The sequence below is a fragment of the Symphalangus syndactylus genome, chromosome 21 (assembly GCF_028878055.3).
Source record: "Symphalangus syndactylus isolate Jambi chromosome 21, NHGRI_mSymSyn1-v2.1_pri, whole genome shotgun sequence".
NCBI lineage: Eukaryota > Metazoa > Chordata > Mammalia > Primates > Hylobatidae > Symphalangus > Symphalangus syndactylus.
The window spans coordinates 45,354,702-45,381,442 of NC_072443.2; the positions used below are offsets into that span (position 1 = coordinate 45,354,702).

General features: G+C 40.3%; 1 protein-coding gene across 8 annotated transcripts in view; it reads right to left on the reverse strand.

Moving 5' to 3' along the window:
* The window catches only part of POLQ (DNA polymerase theta), a 125,764-nt gene that overhangs the window by 90,682 nt on the left and 8,341 nt on the right, over positions 1-26,741 (reverse strand). For all 8 annotated transcript variants that reach the window (XR_010118469.1, XM_055260420.2, XM_063630142.1 and 5 more), the window contains 5 exons: positions 25,720-25,828; positions 21,292-21,511; positions 17,579-17,726; positions 9,601-9,747; positions 6,204-6,416 (listed from right to left, as the gene is read on the reverse strand). Coding sequence is in view for 7 of the 8 variants with exons in the window: in XM_055260420.2 (XP_055116395.2) it covers positions 6,204-6,416; positions 9,601-9,747; positions 17,579-17,726; positions 21,292-21,511; positions 25,720-25,828 (837 nt within the window). In the remaining variant the exon portion in view is untranslated. The remainder of the gene's footprint in view (positions 1-6,203; positions 6,417-9,600; positions 9,748-17,578; positions 17,727-21,291; positions 21,512-25,719; positions 25,829-26,741) is intronic.

The following is a 26,741-nucleotide window of genomic DNA, read 5'->3' on the forward strand; positions in this document are numbered from 1 at the left end:
ACCGGGTACTCCTCTGAGACAAAACTTTCAGAGGAACTATCAGACAGCTGAATTTGTGGTCTCACGAAAATCCACTGTTCTGCAGCCACCGGTGCTGACACCCAGCCAAACAGGGTCTGGAGTGGACCTCTAGTAAACTCCAACAGACCTGCAGCTGAGGGTCTTGTCTGGTAGAAGGAAAATTAACAAACAGAAAGGACATCCACACCAAAAACCCATCTGTACATCACCATCATCGAAGACAAAAAGTAGACAAAACCACAAAGATGGGGAAAAAACAGACCAAAAAAACTGGAAACTCTAAAAAACAGAGCACCTCTCCTCCTCCAAAGGAACGCAGTTCCTCACCAGCAATGGAACAAAGCTGGATGGAGGATGACTTTGATGAGTTGAGAGAAGAAGGCTTCAGACGATCAAACTACTCTGAGCTACGAGAGGAAATTCAAAACAATAGCAAAGAAGTTAAAAACTTTGAAAAAAAATTAGAAGAATGGATAACTAGAATAACCAATGGAGAGAAGGGCTTAAAGGAGATGATGGAGCTGAAAGCCAAGTTTCGAGAACTACGCGAAGAATGCAGAAGCCTCAGTAGCAGATGCGATCAACTGGAAGAAAGGGTATCGCTGATAGAAGATGAAATGAATGAAATGAAGAGAGAAGGGAAGTTTAGAGAAAAAAGAATAAAAAGAAATGAACAAAGCCTCCAAGAAATTTGGGACTATGTGAAAAGACCAAACCTACGTCTGATTGGTGTACCTGAAAATGATGGGGAGAATGGAACCAAGTTGGAAAACACTCTGCAAGATATTATCCAGGAGAACTTCCCCAATCTAGCAAGGCAGGCCAGCATTCAGATTCAGGAAATACAGAGAACGCCACAAAGATACTCCTCGAGAAGGGCAACTCCAAGACACATAATTGTCAGATTCACCAAAGTTGAAATGAAGGAAAAAATGTTAAGGGCAGCCAGAGAGAAAGGTCGGGTTACCCACAAAGGGAAGCCCATCAGACTAACAGCTGATCTCTCAGCAGAAACTCTACAAGCCAGAAGAGAGTGGGGGCCGATATTCAACATTCTTAAAGAAAAGAATTTTCAACCCAGAATTTCCTATCCCACCAAACTAAGCTTCATAAGTGAAGGAGAAATAAAATACTTTACAGACAAGCAAACGCTGAGTGATTTTGTCACCACCAGGCCTGCCCTAAAAGAGCTCCTGAAGGAAGCACTAAACATGGAAAGGAACAACCGGTACCAGCCCCTGCAAAAACATGCCAAATTGTAAAGACCATCGAGGCTAGGAAGAAACTATAGCAACTAATGAGCAAAATAACCAACTAACATCATAATGACAGGATCAGATTCACACATAACAATATTCACGTTAAATGTAAATGGGCTAAATGCTCCAATCAAAAGACACAGACTGGCAAACTGGATAAGGAGTCAGGACCCATCAGTGTGCTGTATTCAGGAAACCCATCTCACGTGCAGAGACACACATAGACTCAAAATAAAGGGATGGAGGAAGATCTATCAAGCAACTGGAAAACAAAAAAAGGCAGGGGTTGCAATCCTAGTCTCTGATAAAATAGACTTTAAACCAACAAAGATCAAAAGAGACAAAGAAGGCCATTACATAATGGTAAAGGGATCAATTCAACAAGAAGAGCTAACTATCCTAAATATATATGCACCCAACACAGGAGCACCCAGATTCATAAAGCAAGTCCTGAGTGACCTACAAAGGGACTTAAACTCCCACACAATAATAATGGGAGATTTTAACACCCCACTGTCAGCATTAGACAGATCAACGAGACAGAAAGTTAACAAGGATATCCAGGAATTGAACTCAGCTCTACATAAAGTGGACCTAATAGACATCTACAGAACTCTCCACCCCAAATCAACAGAATATACATTTTTTTCAGCACCACACCACACCTATTCCAAAATTGACCACATAGTTGGAAGTAAAGCTCTTCTCAGCAAATGTAAAAGAACAGAGATTATAACAAACTGTCTCTCAGACCACAGTGCAATCAAACTAGAACTCAGGATTAAGAAACTCAGTCAAAACCGCTCAACTACATGGAAACTGAACAACCTGCTCCTGAATGACTATTGGGTACATAATGAAATGAAGGCAGAAATAAAGATGTTCTTTGAAACCAACGAGAACAAAGACACAACATACCAGAATCTCTGGGACACATTCAAAGCAGTGTGTAGAGGGAAATTTATAGCACTAAATGCCCACAAGAGAAAGCAGGAAAGATCCAAAATTGACAGCCTAACATCACAATTAAAAGAACTAGAAAAGCAAGAGCAAACACATTCAAAAGCTAGCAGAAGGCTAGAAATAACTAAAATCAGAGCAGAACTGAAGGAAATAGAGACACAAAAAACCCTTCAAAAAATTAATGAATCCAGGAGCTGGTTTTTTGAAAAGATCAACAAAATTGATGGACCGCTAGCAAGACTAATAAAGAAGAAAAGAGAGAAGAATCAAATAGATGCAATAAAAAACGAAAAAGGGGATATCACCACCGATCCCACAGAAATACAATCTATCATCAGAGAATACTACAAACACCTCTATGCAAATAAACTAGAAAATCTAGAAGAAATGGATAAATTCCTCGACAAATACACCCTCCCAAGACTAAACCAGGAAGAAGTTGAATCTCTGAATAGACCAATAACAGGTTCTGAAATTGTGGCAATAATCAATAGCTTACCAACCAAAAAGAGTCCAGGACCTGATGGATTCACAGCTGAATTCTACCAGAGGTACAAGGAGGAACTGGTACCATTCCTTCTGAAACTATTCCAATCAATAGAAAAAGAGGGAATCCTCCCTAACACATTTTACAAAGCCAGCATCATCCTGATACCAAAACCTGGCAGAGACATAACCAAAAAAGAGAATTTCAGACCAATATCCTTGATGAACATTGATGCAAAAATCCTCAATAAAATACTGGCAAACCAAATCCAGCAGCACATCAAAAAGCTTATCCACCATGATCAAGTGGGCTTCATCCCTGGGATGCAAGGCTGGTTCAACATACGCAAATCAATAAATGTAATCCAGCATATAAACAGAACCAAAGACAAAAACCACATGATTATCTCAATAGATGCAGAAAAGGCCTTTGACAAAATTCAACAACCCTTCATGCTAAAAACTCTCAATAAATTAGGTATTGATGGGACGTATCTCAAAATAATAAGAGCTATCTACAACAAACCCACAGCCAATATCATACTGAATGGGCAAACACTGGAAGCATTCCCTCTGAAAACTGGCACAAGACAGGGATGCCCTCTCTCACCGCTCCTATTCAACATAGTGCTGGAAGTTCTGGCCAGAGCAATCAGGCAGGAGAAGGAAATAAAGGGTATTCAATTAGGAAAAGAGGAAGTCAAATTGTCCCTGTTTGCAGATGACATGATTGTATATCTAGAAAACCCCATTGTCTCAGCCCAAAATCTCCTTAAGCTGATTAGCAACTTCAGCAAAGTCTCAGGATACAAAATTAATGTACAAAAATCACAAGCATTCTTGTACACCAATAACAGACAAACAGAGAGCCAAATCATGAGTGAACTCCCATTCACAATTGCTTCAAAGAGAATAAAATACCTAGGAATCCAACTTACAAGGGATGTGAAGGACCTCTTCAAGGAGAACTACAAACCACTGCTCAATGAAATAAAAGAGGATACAAACAAATGGAAGAACATTCCATGCTCATGGGTTGGAAGAATCAATATCGTGAAAATGGCCATACTGCCCAAGGTAATTTATAGATTCAATGCCATCCCCATCAAGCTACCAATGACTTTCTTCACAGAATTGGAAAAAACTACTTTAAAGTTCATATGGAACCAAAAAAGAGCCCGCATCGCCAAGTCAATCCTAAGCCAAAAGAACAAAGCTGGAGGCATCACGCTACCTGACTTTAAACTATACTACAAGGCTACAGTAACCAAAACAGCATGCTACTGGTACCACAACAGAGACATAGATCAATGGAACAGAACAGAGCCCTCAGAAATGATGCCGCATAGCTACAACTATCTGATCTTTGACAAACCTGACAAAAACAAGAAATGGGGAAAGGATTCCCTATTTAATAAATGGTGCTGGGAAAACTGGCTAGCCATATGTAGAAAGCTGAAACTGGATCCCTTCCTTACACCTTATACAAAAATTAATTCAAGATGGATTAAAGACTTATATGTTAGACCTAAAACCATTAAAATCCTACAAGAAAACCTAGGCAATACCATTCAGGACATAGGCGTGGGCAAGGACTTCATGTCTAAAACACCAAAAGCAATGGCAACAAAAGCCAAAATCGACAAATGGGATCTCATTAAACTAAAGAGCTTCTGCACAGCAAAAGAAACTATCATCAGAGTGAACAGGCAACCTACACAATGGGAGAAAATTTTTGCAACCTACTCATCTGACAAAGGGCTAATATCCAGAATCTACAATGAACTCAAACAAATTTACAAGAAAAAAACAAACAACCCCATCAAAAAGTGGGCAGAGGACATGAACAGACACTTCTCAAAAGAAGACATTTATGCAGCCAAAAAACACATGAAGAAATGCTCCTCATCACTGGCCATCAGAGAAATGCAAATCAAAACCACAGTGAGATACCATCTCACACCAGTTAGAATGGCCATCATTAAAAAATCAGGAAACAACAGGTGCTAGAGAGGATGTGGAGAAATAGGAACACTTTTACACTGTTGGTGGGACTGTAAACTAGTTCAACCATTGTGGAAGTCAGTGTGGCGATTCCTCAGGGATCTAGAACTAGAAATACCATTTGACCCAGCCATCCCATTACTGGGTATATACCCAAAGGACTATAAATCATGCTGCTATAAAGACACATGCACACGTATGTTTATTGCGGCACTATTCACAATAGCAAAGAGTTGGAACCAACCCAAATGTCCAACAACGATAGACTGGATTAAGAAAATGTGGCACATATACACCATGGAATACTATGCAGCCATAAAAAATGATGAGTTCGTGTCCTTTGTAGGGACATGGATGAAACTGGAAAGCATCATTCTCAGTAAACTATCGCAAGGACAAAAAACCAAACACCGCATGTTCTCACTCATAGGTGGGAATTGAACAATGAGAACTCATGGACACAGGAAGGGGAACATCACGCTCTGGGGACTGTTGTGGGGTGGGGGGAGGGGGGAGGGACAGCATTAGGAGATACACCTAATGCTAAATGACGAGTTAATGGGTGCAGGAAATCAACATGGCACATGGATACATATGTAACAAACCTGCACATTGTGCACATGTACCCTAAAACCCTAAAGTATAATTAAAAAAATAAATAAATAAATAAATAAATAAATGTTAAAAAAAAAAAAAAAAAAAAAATCACCAACAGCCAAAAAAAAAAAAGAAAGATGACAATTATGTCCTAGAGTAGAAAGTGGCAGGGAATGTTCCTCCCAAGGTTCTTCAGTGTTAGATGGCTGATAATGATTTAGTTACACATATAATGATACAGCACATTAGAAATAAAGTTTGCTGCCGTTTTGACATTTAATTCAAACAAACCACTTCCTCACTGCTTAAGAAAAAACTTTTGTTTGGATTGCTGGTAAAAAAAAAAAAAAATCATAACTTGCTGATACAAGGTAAAAAAATGAAAAGGTGTTTTTTCAGAGCCAGCACCAATTTCGAGAAAAAAGATGGGATGTCAAGTTCCTATTCCCAAAGTGTGAGGGTGCGTCCCAGCATCCTTGTCTGATTTCTGAGACCAGTACCTAAGTTGAACTAACATCTATGAAAATTAATTAGTGCTAAAGAGTAGACTACACCTAGAAATTAAAAATCATCTTCCAGCTAAGTAATAAGAAGTCATCTTGATTTACATAATACTAAATCATTTTATTGTATACAAAAGATAACGTTAATTCAACATTTGTAGAAAATCAACAGTTGATAATATATAGATATATATGAAAATCATAACTCATACTCACTACAAATATTAAGTGAATCCACAATGATGACATTAGTGCACTGGATAATAAAGACATACAGCATGATGAGAAACAGGTTGCCAGGCACTAGTCAAATTTCAAATAGATACTGTCCTTCAGCAACGCTGCTACAATTAAATTCAAACTCACTTACCTACTGTGTCCACTCCTTTCCTGCCAGCACGACCAACCATCTGCTTATAAGTAAGAATATCTAGAGGTCGACCACCAAAAACAGGGGTTCGAATAATCACACGACGTGCAGGTAAATTCACCCCAGAAGAAAGAGTAGAAGTTGCCGCCAAGACCCGAATGAGACCTTGACGAAAGGCTCCTTCAATGATATCCCTCTCCTCAAAAGTAAGACCTAAAAAAAGGAGGTTTTTATATATTTATTGATATATAATGAAAATATTATACGTGTTCACTTACAAATGGATTTGAGAGTCTGCTTCAAGCCTCTAAAGATTTTTGAACTATTGTTATGACTGTTGACACAGGAGTCATCACAGTCTACCTCTTTAACAGTATAATCAGGCCGGGCGCGGTGGCTCATGCCTGTAATCCCAGCACTTTGGGAGGCTGAGGCAGGTGAATCACTTGAGGTCAGGAGTTTGAGACCAGCCAACATGGTGAAACCCCGCCTCTACTAAAAATACAAAAATTAGCTGTGCATGGTGGTGGGCGCCTGTAATCCCAGCTAATCAGAAGGCTGAGGCAGGAGAATCACTTGAACCTGGGAGGCAGAGTTTGCAGTGAGCTGAGATCACATCACTGCATTCCAGCCTGGGCAACAGAGCGAGACTCAGTCTCACAAAACAACAATAACAAAAAAAGAGTAGAATCTGCTGCCTCTAGTATACCTCTATCTTATTTTCTAGACCAGGGGTCCACAAACTTTTCCTGTTCCTGTGGAAAACAGCAAGTCTCTGCTGCAACTATTCCACCCTGCCACTGTGACATGAAAGCAGCAACAGAACAAATGGGCATGACTGTGTTCCAATAAAACTTTATTTACAAAAACAGATGGTAGGCTAGACTTGACTAGCAGACTGTAACTTGCTAACCACTGTTCTGGACAATGAACTCCTTGTGGGTAGTGATATGCCTTATTCATCAAGATATCTTCAGGGCCTATGCATCACACTGGTCAGATATACCTCTGACATAAATACACGATGAACAAACACATGAATAAATGAAAAACAGTGTACAGAATATATACTTAGCTGGCTCATTTTCAATTTTGTTTAAAAATTTAAGCCGGGCGCGGTGGCTCACGCTTGTAATCCCAGCACTGTGGGAGGCCGAGGCGGGCGGATCACGAGGTCAGGAGATCGAGACCATGGTGAAACCCTGTCTCTACTAAATGTATAAAAAAAAAAATAAGCCGGGCGCGGTGGTGGGCGCCTGTAGTCCCAGCTACTCGGAGAGGCTGAGGCAGGAGAATGGCGTGAACCCGGGAGGCAGAGCTTGCAGTGAGCCGAGACTGCGCCACTGCACTCCAGCCTGGGCGACAGAGCAAGACTCCGTCTCAAAAAAAAAAAAAAAAAAAAAAAAAAAAACTTTGGCCGGGCGCGGTGGCTCAAGCCTGTAATCCCAGCACTTTGGGAGGCCAAGGCGGGCGGATCACGAGGTCAGGAGATCGAGACCATCCTGGCTAACACGGTGAAACCCCGTCCCTACTAAAAATACAAAAAATTAGCCGGGTGTGTTGGCGGGCGCCTGTAGTCCCAGCTACTCGGGAGGCTGAGGCAGGAGAATGGCGTGAACCCGGGAGGCGGAGCTTGCAGTGAGCCGAGATCGCGCCACTGCACTCCAGCCTGGGGCACAGAGCAAGACTCCGTCTCAAAAAAAAAAAAAAAAAAAAAAAAAAAAAAAATTTAAAGGGCTCGGCCGGGCGCGGTGGCTCAAGCCTGTAATCCCAGCACTTTGGGAGGCCGAGGCGGGTGGATCACGAGGTCAGGAGATCGAGACCATCCTGGCTAACACGGTGAAACCCCGTCTCTACTAAAAATACAAAAAATTAGCCGGGCGTGTTGGCAGGCGCCTGTAGTCCCAGCTACTCGGGAGGCTGAGGCAGGAGAATGGCGTGAACCCGGGAGGTGGAGTTTGCAGTGAGCTGAGATTGCGCCACTGCACTCCAGCCTGGGGGACAGAGAAAGACTCTGTCTCAAAAAAAAAAAAAAAAAAAATTTAAGGGCTGGGGTTCTAGTTTTAAAATTAAGTGGTGGGTACACAGGTGTTCACTTTTTTAGTATGCATCATAAATTACATACAATGTAAATTTTGTGTGTGTGTATATAGTAGTTTTCCCCCATCTGTGGTTTTGCTTTCTATAGTTTTAGTTACCCAAAGTCAAAAATATAAAGAGGAAAATTCCAGAAATAAGCAACTCATAAGTTTTAAATTGCATGTCCTACCACCCAGGACATGAATTTTCCCTTTATTCAGTGTATCCATGCTGTATACACTACCGGCACTATATAATGTGACTATATAGGAAAGAACATAGTATACAAAGGGTTTGGTACTATCTGTGGTTTCAGGCATCCACTGAGGATCTTGGAACATATTCCTCACAAAAGACTACTATATACTATATATATATATGTATATATATACCGCCTCACACATACACATTTCAGATGCATTTAAAAGTTTTAACATGCTATGAAAAAACATCATATATGTGGGGCTGGTACTATCTATGGTTTCAGATATCCACTGAGGGTCTTGGAATATAGTTTCAGTCAACAAGGGGAGACTACTATATACAAATAAGTAAACTGAAACATGTTCGTTTTACTCTTGTTTAATCTATCACACAATTTCACTCTGTCACCCAGGTTGGAGTACAGTGGCACGATCTCAGCTCACTGTAACCTCTGCCTCCTGGGTTCAAGCAATTCTCCCTGCCTCAGCCTCCTGAGAAGCTGGAATTACAGGTGCGTGCCACAACGCCCAGATGATTTTTGTATTTTTAGTAGAGATGGGGTTTCGCCATGTTGGCCAGGCTGGTCTTGAACTCCTGACCTCAGGTGATCCACTTGCTTCAGCCTCCCAAAGTGCTGGGATTACAGGAGTGAGCCACCACGCCCAGCCCAGCCCACACAATTTTTTTTTTTTTTTTTTTTTTTTTGAGAGTCTCACTCTGTTACCCAGGCTGGAGTGCAGCGGCATGATCTTGGCTCACTGCAAGCTCCGCCTCCCAGGTTCATGCCATTCTCCTGCCTCAGCCTCCTGAGTAGCTGGGACTACAGGCACCCGCCACCTCGCCCGGCTAATTTTTTTTATTTTTAGTAGAGACGGGGTTTCACTTTGTTAGCCAGGATGGTCTCGATCTCCTGACCTCGTGATCTGCCTGCCTCAGCCTCCCAAAGTGCTGGGATTACAGGCGTGAGCCACTGCGCCCGGCCCACACAATTTCTTAAAAAGATCTAAGGATATCAAGTGTGTTTAACAAGAAATAAATGTACACAAATATAAAAGTTAAGACAGAATGAGGAATTTTGGAGGTTTCTTAATAACAGATTATAAGTATGAAATACCTGCATGATGAAATGCTACTCCCCATGGTACAGTTTTCTGTAATACAGAGTCCAGTCCTGAAGGCAAACGTCTTAACTGATCCATCACTTCCAGGAGTTCTTTTTGTTCCAGAATTACTGGTGGGCATTCAGAGGGTTTCACCAATCCTGTCACAAAAAAATTATCAACACCATTTGCTTTTAGCTCAGCTTCTTTAAATGTATCTGTCTAAATCATAATAGAGCTAAATAGCAGAGGAATTGTTCTGAAACTGCTGCATACTATAATCCCCTGGAGATCTTTTAAGAATACTGATAGGCCGGGCGCGCTGGCTCACGCTTGTAATCCCAGCACTTTGGGAGGCCGAGGCGGGCGGATCACGAGGTCAGGAGATCGAGACCACAGTGAAACCCCGTCTCTACTAAAAATACAAAAAATTAGCCGGGCGTGGTGGCAGGCGCCTGTAGTCCCAGCTACTCGGAGAGGCTGAGGCAGGAGAATGGCGTGAACCCGGGAGGCGGAGCTTGCAGTGAGCCGAGATCGCACCACTGCACTCCAGCCTGGGTGACAGAGCAAGACTCCGTCTCAAAAAAAAAAAAAAAAGAATACTGATGCCTGGTTCTTAATCCTGGACATTGTTATATAATTGGTGTGGGGTGTGACCTGGACATGAAGAATTTTTAAATCTCCCTAGGCAATTCCAATGTGCGCCAAAGTTTAGGAAACTGTATAAGCGTAAGACCAAGCCCACAGGAGGGGATCAAAGGAACCTGCTGAGGAAGTAGAGTATTACGGATACTGATTACCACTCAAAGCCCCAAAATCAAAACACTTGCTCAAGGTGTGTACCACCAACCAGCAGTAGCAGCATCCGAGGGTTTCACCAATCCTGTCATGAAAAAGCCTACTTCTCTGTGAAATTATTCTTGCCTCTTTGGTATTAATTTGGTAGTTAATTAAATAGTACCCTCTGTTTTTTGTCTTCTCCCTGAGTAAGAGCTTCACGTTTTTTTGAGACAGGGTCTCATTCTGTCACCCGGGCTAGAGTACAGTGGCACAATCCCTGCTCACGGCAGCCTCGACCTCCTGGGCTCAAGCAATCCTCCTACCTCAGTCTCCTGGTTAGTTAGGACCAGACACACGTGCCACTATGCCCAGCTAGTATTTTTTTCACTTGTAGAGACAAGGTCTCCCTAGGTTGCCCAGGCTGATCTCAAACTCCTGGGCTTAAGCAATCCTCCCACCTTGGCCTCCCAAAGTACTGAGATTACAGGCATGAGCCACCACCCAGCCTTAACTTCCTTATATGCAGTAAAAGCTTTACATACTTATATGTTGTCTTTAAATTTTCCAGACTTTCGGATTTTTGAACTTGTAAAACTTTTCATAAACAGTAAATATATGGCTGGGCATGGTGGCTGACACCTGTAATCCCAGAACTTTGGGAGGCAAAGTGGGCATATCACTTGAATCCAGGAGTTTGAGACCAGCCCGGGAAATGTGGCAAAATCCTATCTCTAAAAAAAAATACAAAAAAATTAGCCAGGCATGGTGGCATGCGCTTATAGCCCCAGCTACTTGGGAGGCTGAAGTGGGAGGATCACTTGAGCCCATGAGGTAGAGATTACAGTGAGCTGAGATCATGCCACTGCATTCCATCCTGGACAACAGAGCAAGACCCTGTCTCAAAACAAAAACAAAAACAAAAAAAACAAAAAGGAAAATAAATAAATATATGTTCTAGAATTATTATGTGTCAGTTGAAAATAAAAATATGTATATTTAAATATATATCTTATATTTCATACATTTTTAAATTTTTAGGTAAAATTTTTTAAAATTTTAAGGAATCACAGAGAGTTGCCAATGTTTTATTTTGCTGAGGGCAATTAATTTTTTAAAACCTTATCTATCAATATTTTTATTTCAAAAAAAGACATTTAACATTAAAAAATGAGTAGGAATAATTTCAGAATGTAAACTGTAGCTTTATAAATAATGTGCTGCCTTGTCTTTGTTTTTCTGATAAAAATCTCATCATAGACCAGGCTCCAGTCCAAGCACTAGCATTTGGGAACCACTGCTACAAACCAAGATAACAAAATCTCAAGAAAAGAAAATGATGATGATTCTGGTTATTAAGGATTATAAATGGCCATGGTAAAATGTAAGGAAATAAGCTAACCCGGTATAGAAAGTACCAGTTAAGGGGAAACTGGAAGAGATAATACACTGTTAGACAACAGCCTAGCCAATATAAACTTCAGGCAAAGTTTACTTGTTAGAGCTAGGCTTGAGATTTCCATCACTTATCCTCATGATGTCACTGGTATAATTAATTAATAAAATATCCTAATATTCTGTGACTAGAACTGGCCCCTGTCTTCCTTGTATTTATCTTGAGCACCACAGACTAGTAAAAATAGTGAGGCAACAGTGTTCACTCTAGAATCAGTAAAAATATATACTATGATTATTGCCATTAGTATATACTAGATCACCATTTGGCAACAAAAATGGAACAAACTGATAAATTAACAACCTGGGTCAACATCAACCACACCAGGCTGAGTGAAAGCAAGCTAGATACAAAAGACACATACATACTGTATGACTTTATTTACATGGAATTTTTAGAAAAGCACAAGTAATCTAAAGTGACAGCAAGCAGAGATCAACAGTTGCCTAGGTCTGGGATAGAGGGAAGAGACAGCAAAAGAAAAGAGAATATTTTAGGGTAATGAAAACGTTCTAGGTGTGGATTATATTATGGTTAAACAGATGCATGCGTTTGTTAAAATTTATCATATACATACAAAATGGGTACATTTTCTTTTTTTTTTTTGAGATGGAGTCTCGCTCTGTCACCCAGGCTGGAGTGCAGTGGCGCAGTCTCGGCTCACTGCAAGCTCCGCCTCCCGGGTTCATGCCATTCTCCTGCCTCAGCCTCTCCGAGTAGCTAGGACTACAGGCGCCCGCCACCGCGCCCGGCTAATTTTTTGTATTTTTAGTAGAGACGGGGTTTCACCATGGTCTCGATCTCCTGACCTCGTGATCCGCCCGCCTCGGCCTCCCAAAGTGCTGGGATTACAGGCGTGAGCCACCGCGCCCGGCCCATTTTCTTATATTATAAATAATACCTCAAAGCTTATTTTAAAATACATTTGTATATACATGCATGTGCGTGTATATATATATGTGTATGAATACACATACACACACACACACACACGAGCTGACTGTTGAACAACACAGGAGTTAGAAACACAGAAACCCCCAGTCAAAAATCTGCACACAACTTGACTTCCCCAAAAGTTAATTACTAATAGGTGGTGTCTCACACCTGTAATCCCAGCACTTTGGGAGGCCAAGGCGGGCGGATCACGAGGTCAGGAGATCGAGACCATCCTGGCTAACATGGTGAAACCCCGTCTCTACTAAAAATACAAAAAATTAGCCGGGCGTGGTGGTGGGCACCTGTAGTCCCAGTTACTCGGGAGACTGAGGCAGGAGAATGGCGTGAATCCGGGAGGTGGAGCTTGCAGTGGGCCAAGATAGCGCCACTGCACTCCAGCCTGGGCAAAAGAGTGAGATTCCATCTCAAAAAAAAAAAAAGAAAACAAAAAAGAGAAAATACATTTACTATTCATTAACTGGAAGTAGATCATCATAAAGGTCTTCATCATCTTTACCTTGAGTAGGATGATGGAGAAAGAGAAGGGGTTCATCTTGCTGTCTCAGGGGTGGCAGAGGCAGAAGTGGTGGCAGTAGAGGCAGGCACGCTTGGTGTAACTTTATGCAAATACATTATAATTTCTGCCTGTTTTTGCTTTTTCATTATCTAAAAATGTTTATATATGGTACCAATCCTTTCGCCATTTGCTGTCGTTTCAGTGCCGATATCATAGAAGGGTCCGTGCCATAAAAAAGTCAGAAGCAGTCTTGAATAATTAGAATCCTTCTGCCAAATTGACTAATGTCAACTTGTTTTCTGGCACTGCTTCTTCTAAGTCTTCTTACTCATCATCTGGCACTTGTTTGGAAGCACTCATTTCCTTCAAGTCATCTTCTGTTAATTCCTCTGGTGTGGTGTCTACTAGCTCTTGAATTTCTCCAAGATCCCTATCTTGAAACCCTTTACCTCCACCTTTTTTTTGCCATTTTCACAATCTCTTTCATGATTTCGTTCATTGGCTCTGTCATAAATCCTATGTGAATAGGCTCTGTCATAAATCCTATGTGCAATATGTGGACACAGTTTTCTCCAGCAGGAATTTATCATTTTGGGCATGCTGGCTTTCACAGCTTTCCCTATAACAACAATGGCATCTTCAATGGAATAATCCTTCAAGACTTTCACAATGTTCTATCAGGGTTCTCTTCCATAATGTTGACAGTCCTTTCCATAGAGTACAGTGCGTAATGAGCTTTAAACGTCCTCATGACCCCTTGATCTACAGACTAAATTAGAGATGCTGTGTTTGGGGGTAAGTAGATCACTTTGATGCCTTAAGTGTTGAACTCATGGGGTTCTGGATGGCCCACGGCATTGTTCAATATCAAAAGAAAGTTAAAAGGCAGTCCCTTACTGGCAATGTATTTCCTGACTTCAGAGACAAAGCATCGATGAAACGAATCCAGAGAAAGGGTTCTCACTCTCCAGTCCTTCTTGTACAACCAAAAGGCTGGCAACCAGTGTTTATCTATTCCCTCTAAGGCTTGAGTATTAGCTGTTTTATAGATATAAGTAGTCCTGATCATAAACCCAACTGCATTTGCACAAAACAAGAGTTAGCCTATCCCTTCCTGCCTTAAATCCTGGTGCTTCTTCTCTTCCTTACTAATAAATGGGCTCTTTGTGGCAATTTTTTTTTTTTTTTTTCAGAATAGGGCACTTCCATCTGCATTAAAAATCTGTTCAGGCAGATATCCTTTCTCCTCAATAATTTTCTTAATGGTATCTTGGAACTCATCTGCAGCCTCTTGGTCTTGCATCTCCTGTTATCTTGACATTTTTTCAAATTAATACAAATCACCAAAAAATTTTCCAATATATTATGTATTGAAAAAAATCCACATATAAACCTCTTTCTAAAATTATCCAACCATCTTTTGCTGGCATTAAATTCTCTTTAGATCCCTTTGCTTTAAGTTGCCACATGGACTTCACTTTTTCTCAAATCATAGTAGAGTCTATAGGTATGCATTTCTTGTGTGTGTGTGTGTGTGTGTGCACACGCATCTGTAGCGACAGGATCTCACTCTGCCACCCAGACTGAGCTGAACACAGTGGCACGATCATGGCTGTCTGCACCCTTTACCTTCCAGGCTCAAACGATCCTCCCACCTCAGCCTCCCAAGTAGCTGGAACTATAGGCACATATCACCACACCTGGCTATTTATTTTTTTGAGATGGAGTCTGGCTCTGTCACCCAGGCTGGAGTGCAGTGGCATGATCTCAGCTCACTGCAACCTCTGCCTCCCAGGTTCAAGCAATTCTCCTGCCTCAGCCTCCCAAGTGGCTGGGACTACAGGCATGCATCACCACACCTGGCTAATTTTTATATTTTTTAGTAGAGACAGGGTTTCACCATGTTGTCCAGGCTGGTCTCAAATTCCTGAACTCAGGTGATCCGCCCACCTCATCCTCCCAAAGTGCTGGGATTACAGGTGTGAACCACTATGCCCGGCCTAATTTTTTAACTTCTGTAGAGATAAGGTCTCACTATGTTGCCCATGCTGGTCTCGAACTCCTGGACACAAGTGATCCTCCTGCCTTGGCCTTCCAAAGTGCTGGAATTACTGACGTAAGCCACCTCACCCAGCAGGTATGCCTTTCATATAGGGATCCTGCAGCTACATAAAACTGCATTTTCAAAATCAGATGAAAAAGTATTTCATAAAATGTGCAAAGCTGCAGCAATAGCTTCACAAATTTCCTTCTTTTTTTACATAGTACTTAAGCTCGATTCATTTATCTTAAAATAGTAAATGCAGCTGCAGACCTCAACTTATGGTACATAGCAAGCAATTCAATTTTTTCTTAGAATGCCACAACTTTTCTCTGCTTCTTCGGAACACTTCCAGCATCACTAGTGGCACCTCAGATTGGTCCCATGGTATTATTCAAGGTTTACAGTACTGCACTAAATATGATGAAAAGTACATGAGAAACATGATAAATTACTTTTTACTGCAATATGCAATTTATGAGACACAAACTGCTCATATGACGATGATAAGCGTCATATTTTAAGTGCATACTCACAACACGTGAGCTCACTGCAACAGCAGCAGGAGGTGGCTATAAAATTATTACAGTAGTAGTACAGTATATACTACAGTTAATTTTATGCAGTTATGATTTAACACTGCCTCTTTACATTTGTTTACATTTTTCTTGTATGTATGGTCATACAAGAATGGCCCCATACAAGGGGCCATGTATGGTCTATGTCTGTGTGCATAAGTTTTGATAAATATTTATTTATTTATTCGAGAGAGGGTCTCACTCTGTCACCCAGGTTAGAGTAAAGTGGTGCGATCTCGGCTCACTGCAGCCTCCACCTCCCAGGTTCGAGTGATTCTCCTGCCTCATCCTCCCACGTAGCTAGGATTACAGGTGCCCACCATCACATCCAGCTAATTTTTGTATTTAGGAGAGATGGGGTTTCACCATGTTGGCTGGGCTGGAAATTTTAATTTTTTTTTTTTTTTTTTTGAGATGGAGTTTCGCTCTTGTTGCCTAAGCTGGAGTGCAATGGCATGATCTCAGCTCACTGCAACCTCTGCCTCCGAGGTTCAAGTGATTCTCCCAACTCAGCCTCCCGAATAGCTGGGATTACAGGCGTGCACCACCACACCCAACTAATTTTTTATATTTAGTAGAAACGGGGTTTCACTATGTTAGCCAGGCTGGTCTCGAACTCCTGACCTCAGGTGATTCACCCTCCTCAGCCTCCCAAAGCGCTGGGATTACAGGCATGAGCCACCACGCCTGGCAAAAATTTTAATTTTTAATAAAAGATTTGGGCCGGGCACAGTGGCTCATGCCTGTAATCCCAGCATTTTGGGAGGCCGAGGCAGGCGGATCACTTCAGATCAGGAGTTCAAGACCATCCTGGCTAACATGGTGAAACCTCATCTCTACACAAATACAAAAATTGGCCGGGCATGATGGCGGGTGCTTGTAATCCCAGCTACTGGGGAGGCTAAGATGGAAGAATCGCTTGAACCCAGGAGGCAGAGGTTGCAGTGAGCCAAGATCATGCCATTGTATTCCAGCCTAAGCAACAGTGTGAGACTCTGTCTCAAAAAATAATAATAAATAAATAATAGATTTGTGTATATTTTAAGGTAGTATGTGATCAAATAGACTAGTATCTACATATGTTTTAGGCTACATGACATACCTTTTTCTTTTTGTTTTTTAATGTTTTGTTTCTAGGCTACATAGCTTGTCAGTTTTTTCAAATTAACACAAATCACCAAAACATTTTCTATTATATATTGAAAAAAAATCCACATATAAATGAATGCACACAATTCAAACCCATGTCATTCAAGGGTCAACTTATATATATATATGGATGTGTGTATGATTCTTTTCAGAGTTACACATTCCTTTGGAAATATAAAGAAAGATATGGTTACTTTACCCAAAGAAATGTCTGCATGTGAAGTTTTGCATCCAATTTAGGGGCTCTAAAGATCAAACTCTTAAAGCCCGTGGATCCCTGATAAAGAACTGTAGTATATACCCAGTATTCTAAAAATCTAAAGCTGATTAGTCTAAGCGTGTGTGTGTATACATAGTCTATACTAGGGACGGAATATGATTAGAATCACAAAAGCACAGTTTGGTAAAAAGGGTACCACCTATTGCGCAGGCAGTGACAATGATGAACAAAAGCCATGTTTTTCCTAATATAATCACTACCATTACTTTCAAGCAAATGTACTAAGCATGAAGGCTTTCCTTTCCATCCATAACTCACCCTCAGCTTGATGATGTAGATTATAAAACTCTTGAGCAATGATATCTGCCAGCTTCTCACACCATTTCTTTGATGGACAAAAAAGTAATACTGAATGGTTATCACGAATCGTCTCATAACATAAACTAACAACATGGTCCTCATCTCCCTAAAAAAGAAAGATAAATAACCACTTTAGTGGTACTTTCAAAAGATTCTCATATCAGTTTAAAAACACTCATTTTCCTTTCTGGGGAAGCTTTTTCTTCTTGAAGGCATAATGAAAATCAGTTACAAAGTCAATAACGAAAGGAAAAAAAAGAAGAAAAAATAAACTCCTAATGATGAAAGGTGAAAGAAATACTTACTATTCATTCAACTAATATTTATTGAGCTCCAGCCCTCAGGCAATGGGAATACAATACTGAGTAAAAAGAAAGTCAAGATCCTAATAGTTAAGGGGTTTATAGTCTCACCGAGAGACACATTAAAATACGGATGTCCCCAACTTAAAATGATTGGACTTTACGATTTTTTTTATTTTACAATGGTACAAAAGCAGTATGCATTCAATACAAACCATACTTTGGGTGCCCATACAACTCTTCTATTTTTCACTCTCAGCACAGTATTCATTAAATTATAAGATATTCAACATTTTATTATAAAACAGGCTTTGTGCTAGATGATTTTGCCCAACTGTAGGCTAATGTTCTAAGAACATTTAAGGTAGGCTAGGCTAAGCTATGATATTCAGTAGGTTAAATGTATTAAAGGCATTTTCAACTTACAATGAGTTTATCAGGATATAACCCCATCATAAGTCGAAGAGCATCTGTACTAAATAAATAAATATAAAATACAACGATAATATATACCATTAAAAGAGAGTTTTACAGTGTTTTGAGGCCTCATATTTGACAGAAAGGTCTGAAAGAAAAATTGTCCTGAGAAAACAATTTAGCTGAGATGTGAAGGTGGGGAAACATTATCTCAATGAAAGGTAACACATTTCAGATGAACAAAAGGGCATGTGTGAATATCCTGTGGTGGCCCTGCAAGTTCTCCATACTGGAAGTATGTCAATGTATGTATTAAAAACTGGATTAATGCATCCATCTATTCACTCATTAAACAAATATTTACTATATGTCAAATATTGTTCTAGGTACTGGGGATGGAGCTGCGAACAAAGCAGAAAAAAAGCTCTACCCTCATAACGTTTCTACTCCAGTAGGAAGAGATAGATAATTACAAAAATGAGGTAAGTAAAATACATAAGGGGCCAGGCACAGTGGCTCACTCCTGTAATCCCAGCACTTTGGGAGGCCAAGGCCTGAGGTCGGGAGCTCGAGACCAGCCTGACCAATATGGAGAAGCCCCGTCTCTAGTAAAAATACAAAATTAGTTGGGCATGGTGGCACATGACTGTAATCCCAGCTACTCAGGAGGCTGAGGCAAAAGAATCACTTGAACCCGGGAGGCGGAGGTTGCGGTGAGCTGAGATCGCACCATTGCACTCCAGCCTGGGCAACAAGAGCAAAACTCCATCTCAAAAAAAAAACAAAAACAAAAACAAAAACATAGTATGTTTGGTTTTGAAAAGTGCTAAGGGAAAAGAAATAGAGACCATGTAAGGGAGAACACTATAATTTAGACAAGTTGGCCAGGGAAGGTCTAAGGCGGTGATATTTGAGTAAAAAAGTCCAAAGGTGAAAGAGTAAACCAGACAGATGGCCCTAAAGGGAAAGCATTCTAGAAAAAGAGAACCTGAGGCCGGAAACTCTTGGTATATTAAAAAAACAGCAGAGGCCAGTGTGAAGGAAGTGAGAGGGAACATAGTAGATAGAGTCAGAGCACTAAGAGGGGCGGGGGATGTAGATCATGTAGGACCTTACAGACTACTAAGAAGACACTGGCTTTTATTCTAAATGAAACAGAAAGCCACTGCAAGTTTCTGAGAAGAAGGGTAACATGATCTGATGTTCATTTTAAATAGATCACTAGCTCCTGTAAGCATAGACTGAAAGGGACAAGGTCAGAAGCAGAGAGAACAATTAGGAAATATTTCAATAATCCAGGTAAGAGGTATAAGTGGTTCAAAAGGGTGGAGGCACAGACATGGTAAAAGAAGAAAAAAATTAACAGGAGAGCAAATGAATGTGTTCACACATAAATGTATTGAAGTAACCAAAGCATAGCCAGGCGAAATATGGGGCACAGAGCAAAGCAAGCAAGATTCCATACCAAGCATGCAGAAGCTTGGTAACTCCCAATTACATCATTCAGAATTTGTTAGCAATTTGCTAGAAAATGAAATCAAACACACAGATACAAATAGTAGTGATGTAAATATATTGATTTACCTTCACTTGTAGCATGTGCTCAAATTCCCTCAAATGCATACCTAGGTAGTTAGTGAAACACATGAATTTCCAATTCTATTTCCAATTCTAAAATGACCCTTAGCTGTTTTAGTACTCAGAGGCACAACTCCGCATAAAAACAGCAGATGCCTCACTCCATCAATGTACATGAGTCAGTTCTTTAACCTCAGGATTAAAGTGTATTTGGGAGTATGGGAGGGTACTTATTTATCAAGCACTTTCTAGATGCCAGATAATTTTTAAAAATCATATTTAAGGCCGGGCGCGGTGGCTCACGCTTGTAATCCCAGCACTTTGGGAGACCGAGGCGGGCGGATCACGAGGTAAGGAGATCGAGACCACGGTGAAACTCCGTCTCTACTAAAAATACAAAAAAATTAGCTGGGCGTGGTGGCGGGCGCCCGTAGTCCCAGCTACTTGGAGAGGCTGAGGCAGGAGAATGGCGTGAAACCGGGAGGCGGAGCTTGCAGTGAGCCGAGATTGCGCCACTGCACTCCAGCCTGGGCGACAGAGCGAGACTCCGTCTCAAAAAAAAAAAAAATAGGGATTATAATATCCTATTTAGGTGAAAATATGAGGTTCAGATAGGTTTTGTGATTCAACTACTATCTCAGCCATATCAAGTATCTCTATAAAGTATCAGAGATAGATCTATCAGACTACAAAAATAATATTCTTTTCACTCTACTATATATTATACCTACCATTTAACAAAAAAGTTAATCTTGCACACTAGCAGTTAGTGTAAACTAAACCATAAGAAAATTTTCTCCCAGTAAAAAGAAAAAGCTACAAGATCAGTTTTTTTTTTTAAATGTTTATATTATATATCAGGAAACAATTATTTATTTAAATTAAAGGTACAACTATATTTCCTCTCTTACCATCACCACCAATATTTTTTTTGGTGGGGGACGGAGTCTCACTCTGTTGCCCAGGCTGGAGTGCAGTGGCACGATCTCGGCTCACTGCAGCCTCTGCCTCCCATGTTCAAGCAATTCTCCTGCCTCAGCCTCCCGAGTAGCTGGAATTACAGGCGCCCACCACCATGCCCAGCTAATTTTTGTATTTTTAGTAGCTGCAGGGTTTCACCATGTTGGCCATGATGGTCTCTAACTCCTGACCTCAAGTGATCCACCCGCCTCAGCCTCCCAACATGTTGGGATTACAGACGTCAGCCACCACGCCCAGCTCACCAATTCTTTAAGAGGAAACCAATTAGCTTAATATTAATCCTAATGTATATGTAACTCCCAATTACATCATTCAGAATTTGTTAGCAATTTGCTAGAAAATGAAATCAAACACACAGATACAAATAGTAGTGATGTAAATATATTGATTTACCTTCACTTGTAGCATGGGCTCAAATTCCCTCACAAGTTTCATTGAAGAGTCATATATGGAATTTCCAACTTTTACTGACTCCAAAAGCGGTACAGGGCGAAAGTCGGTATGGTAGAGTTCAGCATTCAACCAGGAAGCCACAATCTCCAAATTAGGAAGGGTAGCACTCATGCCAACGATTTGCACAGCATTAGACAGAGAACTGGCTAGATCTGCCTGACTGTAAAAAAAACAAATGAAAAGAACATTAAAAGATATATAATACATTAATAATTAGTGTTGCTAACAATATTCTTGGTTATGTCCTTTGGTACATACATGCATACATTTCTTTAGGATGTATACCTAAGAATAAAATTACTGAGCCACAGATTACTGAGTCACAGATTATCTTCAATTTTAGTAGATAATCCCACATTGTTTTCCAAAGTAACACCTCCACAATCTGCGTTTTCTATTGTTCCATAATCTTGTCACCACTTGGTATTGTTAATCTTTTTAATGTTGGCAGTTATAGAGAGTACGTGGTAGTATTTCCTTTTTTTTTAGACAGGGTCTTGCTCTATCACCCAGACTGGAGTGCAATGGACCCGTCTCGGCTCACTGCAACCTCCGCCTCCCAGGTTCAAGTGATTCTCCTGCCTCAGCCTCCTGAGTAGCTGGGACTACAGGTGTGTACCACCACACCCGGCTAATTTTTGTATGTTTAGTAGAGACAGGGTTTCACTGTGTTGGCCAGGCTGGTCTCAACTCCTGACCTTGTGATCTACCCACCTCGGGCTCCCAAAGTGCTAGGATTACAGGCATGAGCCACTGTGCCCAGCCAGTATTTCTTTGAAAAAGTAATTTGCAGTTCCCTGATAACCAGTGAGACTACTGAGCATCACTTCATGTGTATGAACCATGTGGATACCCTTTTTTTTTTTTTTTTTTGAGACGGAGTTTTGCTCTGTCGCCCACTCACTGCAAGCTCCATCTCCCGGGTTCACGGCATTCTCCTGCCTCAGCCTCCTGAGTAGCTGGGACTACAGGCGCCCGCCACCACGCCCAGATAATTTTTTGTATTTTTAGTAGAGACGGGTTTTCACCATGTTAGCCAGGATGGTCTCGATCTCCTGACCTCGTGATCCACCTGCCTCGGCCTCCCAAAGTGCTGGGATTACAGGCGTGAGCCACGGCACCTGGCTGATACTGTTTCAAAAGCCTGTTTTTTTGTCCATTGATATAGTGGGTTGTGTTTTTCTTATTCATTTGTAGAATTTTTAAATGTCTGGATAGTGAATTTCGTCTTTCATTTTTTGCTCTGTTTTTATTAGTTTATCAAGCTTTCTGTTGCATTATTTTACTTTTTTTTTTTTTTTTTGAGACAGGGTCTAGTTCTGCCAACCCAGGCTGGAGGGCAAAGGCACAATCTTGCGTCATGGCAACCTCTACCTCCAGGGTTCAAGTGATTCTTATGCCACCTGAGTAGCTGGCATTGCAGGTATGCATCACCATGTCCAGCCAAATTTTGTATTTTTAGTAGAGACAGGGTTTTGCCATGTTGGGCAGGCTTGTCTAGAACTGGCCTCAAGTGATCTGCCTGCCTTGGCCTCCCAAAATGCTGGGATTACAGGCATGAGCCACCATGCTTGGCCTTTTTTCTAAGTTATTGGGATGGATAATTAAATAATTGATTCTCAGTCTCTCTTCCTTAATAATATATACATTTTATGCTATCAATTTCCTTTTAAAAACAACTTTTGCTGCCCTTCACAAGTTTTGTTAAGAGATATTTTTATTATACTTTCAGTTCAAACTATTTTCTTTTTTTTTTTTTTTTTTTTTTTTTTTTTTTTTTTTTTTTTTTTTTTTTTTGAGATGGAGTCTCGCTCTGTCACCCAGGCTGGAGTGCAGTGGCGCAATCTCGGCTCACTGCAAGCTCCGCCTCCCGGGTTCACGCCATTCTCCTGCCTCAGCCTCTCCGAGTAGCTGGGACTACAGGCGCCCGCCACCACGCCTGGCTAATTTTTTGTATTTTTAGTAGAGACGGGGTTTCACCGTGGTCTCGATCTCCTGACCTCGTGATCCGCCCGCCTTGGCCTCCCAAAGTGCTGGGATTACAAGCGTGAGCCACCGCGCCCGGCCAGTTCAAACTATTTTCTAACTTCTGTTGTGATTACTTTTTTGATCTAAAAATGTGTCAAAAATGTGTTTATTTCTAGTCATGTAGACATTTTCTAGTTATGCTTTTCTTATAGCTAAATTCACTGTTGTTAGAAAATAAATGATATGAATCCATTAAAATATGTGAAGACTTGCTTTATGGTCCAGCATATGGAAAACTTTTTAATAACTGTTCCATGCGTAACTCAAATGAACAGGTACTCTGCTGTTTTGAGGTAACTGTTCAATATATATCCATTAGGTCAAATTTGCTGATTATATTAATCATATTTTCTATATCCCTAGTGATTTGGGATATAGATGGTTATCTGCTTGTTCTATCACAAGAGAGATGTGTTCAATTCTCCCTTAACTAAAAAGAATCTATTGAATACCCAGCACAATGACTAAAAATAGACCAACACCAACACACATCAGTATGAAATTTCACAGCACTGTGGAAAAAGAGGAGCGCCTAAAAATTCCCAGACAGAATTTAAAAAATTGTATACAAAGGATGAAAAACCAGCATAGCACTGAATTTCTCAATAGCAATGAGAAAATGAAGTAATGCCTTGACAACTCTGAAGGAAAAGTATTTCTAATCTTGACTTTTATACCTGGACAGTCCATAATTACGGAGGCGGGGCATGGTGGCTCATGCCTATAAACCTAGCACTTTGGGAGGCCAAGGTGGGTAGATCACCTGAGGTCAGGCGTTCAAGACCAGCCTGGCCAACATGATGAAACCCTGTCTCTACTAAAAATATACAAATTAGCTGGGTGTGGCGGCAGGCGCCTATAATCCCAGCTACTCAGGAGGCTCAGGCAGGAGAATCGCTTGAACCCGGGAGATGGAGGTTGCAGTGAGCCGAGATCACGCCACTTCACTCCAGCCTAGGCAAAAGAGCGAAACTCCATCTCAAAAAAAAAAAAAAGAAAGAATTATGAGGCATTTTCAGACATGCAAGTTCTCAAAAAATTTATACCTATTTGTGTTCACTGAAATAAAGTAGAAGTTCCTGGAAGATATTCCCACCAAAACGAGATGGTAAATCAAGACAGACATATGGTCAAAAAATTGGTTGGGGGAAGGGAATCCCAAGATGATTGCTATATAGCACATATACAGATTAACCACCTATCTAGATTGGAACAACCTGAAGGGCTTTAGGAAAATCTTCAAGAAGATGACTGGCAGAATAGCAAATGTGGTAGAATACACAACTGGGGAGGAGGCTAGGGATAAATTAACAGTAAGTATCTGGAAAACCAAGCCATCAAACAAAAAAGACAGTTATTAATTTCAGAGAAAACAAAAAGTTGTTTAGAAAAGCAAAAGTAATCATATTATACTATAGCCCAGTTACCAATGTCATTTATATAGTCATAATAGTGTAACACTGAATAATGATCTAAGCAAAATCATAACATAACTACATTTGAAGAATAGGAAGATAATGTGAGGATAAGGAGAGACTGCAGAGAAGAGAGAAGATTGGGTAGTGGTTAGTAAAAAATTTAAAAGAAAGCTAGATCTTCATCTTTCATAGTAAAAGTCAATATATAAGGTCTGAAATTTAAAAAATTAAGTAGCCACAATTAGAGATGCTGCTGTAAATATTTTTAAAAAGCTAGAAGAGTTGAAAGGTAGTTGCCTCTAAGAAGTGAGGGCTAAAAAAATACTATTTTTCAAAATTAGCCTGACTACTTATACATATATAGATGACAAACACAGAAACTAGATTTTTAAAAATCTATAATAAAAATGTATACATTGAAAGGTGAGCAGTCAGAAAATTAAGAATGTTTACACAGTAATCTAAAATCAGTTTCAAACTGAAATACTTTTTCTGTTGTTGTTAGAGACATGGTCTTGCTCTGTTGCCCAGGCTAGAGTAAAGTGGCACAATCATACCTCATTGCAGCCTGGAACTCTTGGGCTTAAGTAATCCTCCTGCCTCAGCCTCCTGAGAAGCTGGGACTACAGGTGTGTGACACCATGCCCAGCTAATTTTATTATTTATAGAAATGGGGTCTCACTGTGTTGCCCAGGCTGGTCTAGAACTCAGGCTCAAGTGATCCTCCCACATCAGGGATTACAGGTGTCAGCCACCATGCCTGGACTGACTTCTGGAACAAAAACAAACTACTATACATAAGTTTTCTCAATAAGAAAAATATTACACTCCCTTAATTTATTTAACTCATACTTATGCATTTTTCAGACACTTTCTCAACATTGTTTGAAATCTCAGGAACTCAGTTATTTCACGTACTTACCAAGATGCTGATTTCCGAGTAATATAGCAAATCTTGGTCAGCAAAAGTTCCAGCAGATACCCTCGGTGAGAGTCTCCCAGCATATGTAATTCATCCACAACCACCATTCCTAAAAAGATTTTCCAGATACTAGGTTTTTACAGAATCTCACATCCATGAAGAATTTTTTTCCAACTTTTATTTCACTCTATTTAATTTCCTTTATATCAACTTTTATTTTAGATTCAGGGGGTACATGTGAAGGTTTGTTACCTGGGTATGTTGTGTAATGCTGAGGTTTGGATACAAATGATCCCATCACCTAGGTACTTAGCAATAGTACCCTATTATTAAATAGTTAGTTTTTCAACCTTGTTCCCTTCTAGTAGTCCCCAGTTTCTGTTGTTGCCATCTTTATGTCCATGAGTACTCAAAGTTTAATTCCCACTTACGAGTGAGAACATGTGATACTTGGTTTTCTGTTCCTGAGTTAATTGGCTTAGGATAATGGCTCCAGCTGTATCCCTGTGGCTTTGTTACAAAGGACATGATTTCATTTTTTTTATGAGTGCGCCAAGAAGACATTTAAAAGACTCAATATCTTATATCACTATGTGATATAAGATATAATACACTATATAATACATTGCAAGTGATGCAAACTTCAAACCATAAATCAAAAATCATATTCCTTATAACGGACAATTCTTTTCCAAGATGTTTCAGGTACCACAGGCAGTCGTACTACAAGGTATACTGGATCTAAAAAAACAATTATTAGCTTACTCAGGGCTAAACAAACCCAGGGAAAACTGCCTCTCATTACTCGTCTAAATTGGCAACTTCACTGAAATAAACATACAATGAAATATCAAAGACATCTATGTCAGTTTTCAATGTATTGACTTTTCAATGGGAAAACATACATACTCATGTTAGAAAGTAGCTTAGAAAAAATATAAGAGGGTCCAGAAGAAAAAGACAATTTTAAGAGATTTTTTTTTTTTAATATGGTAGGCTAGTGAGTCATCATACTGCAAAAC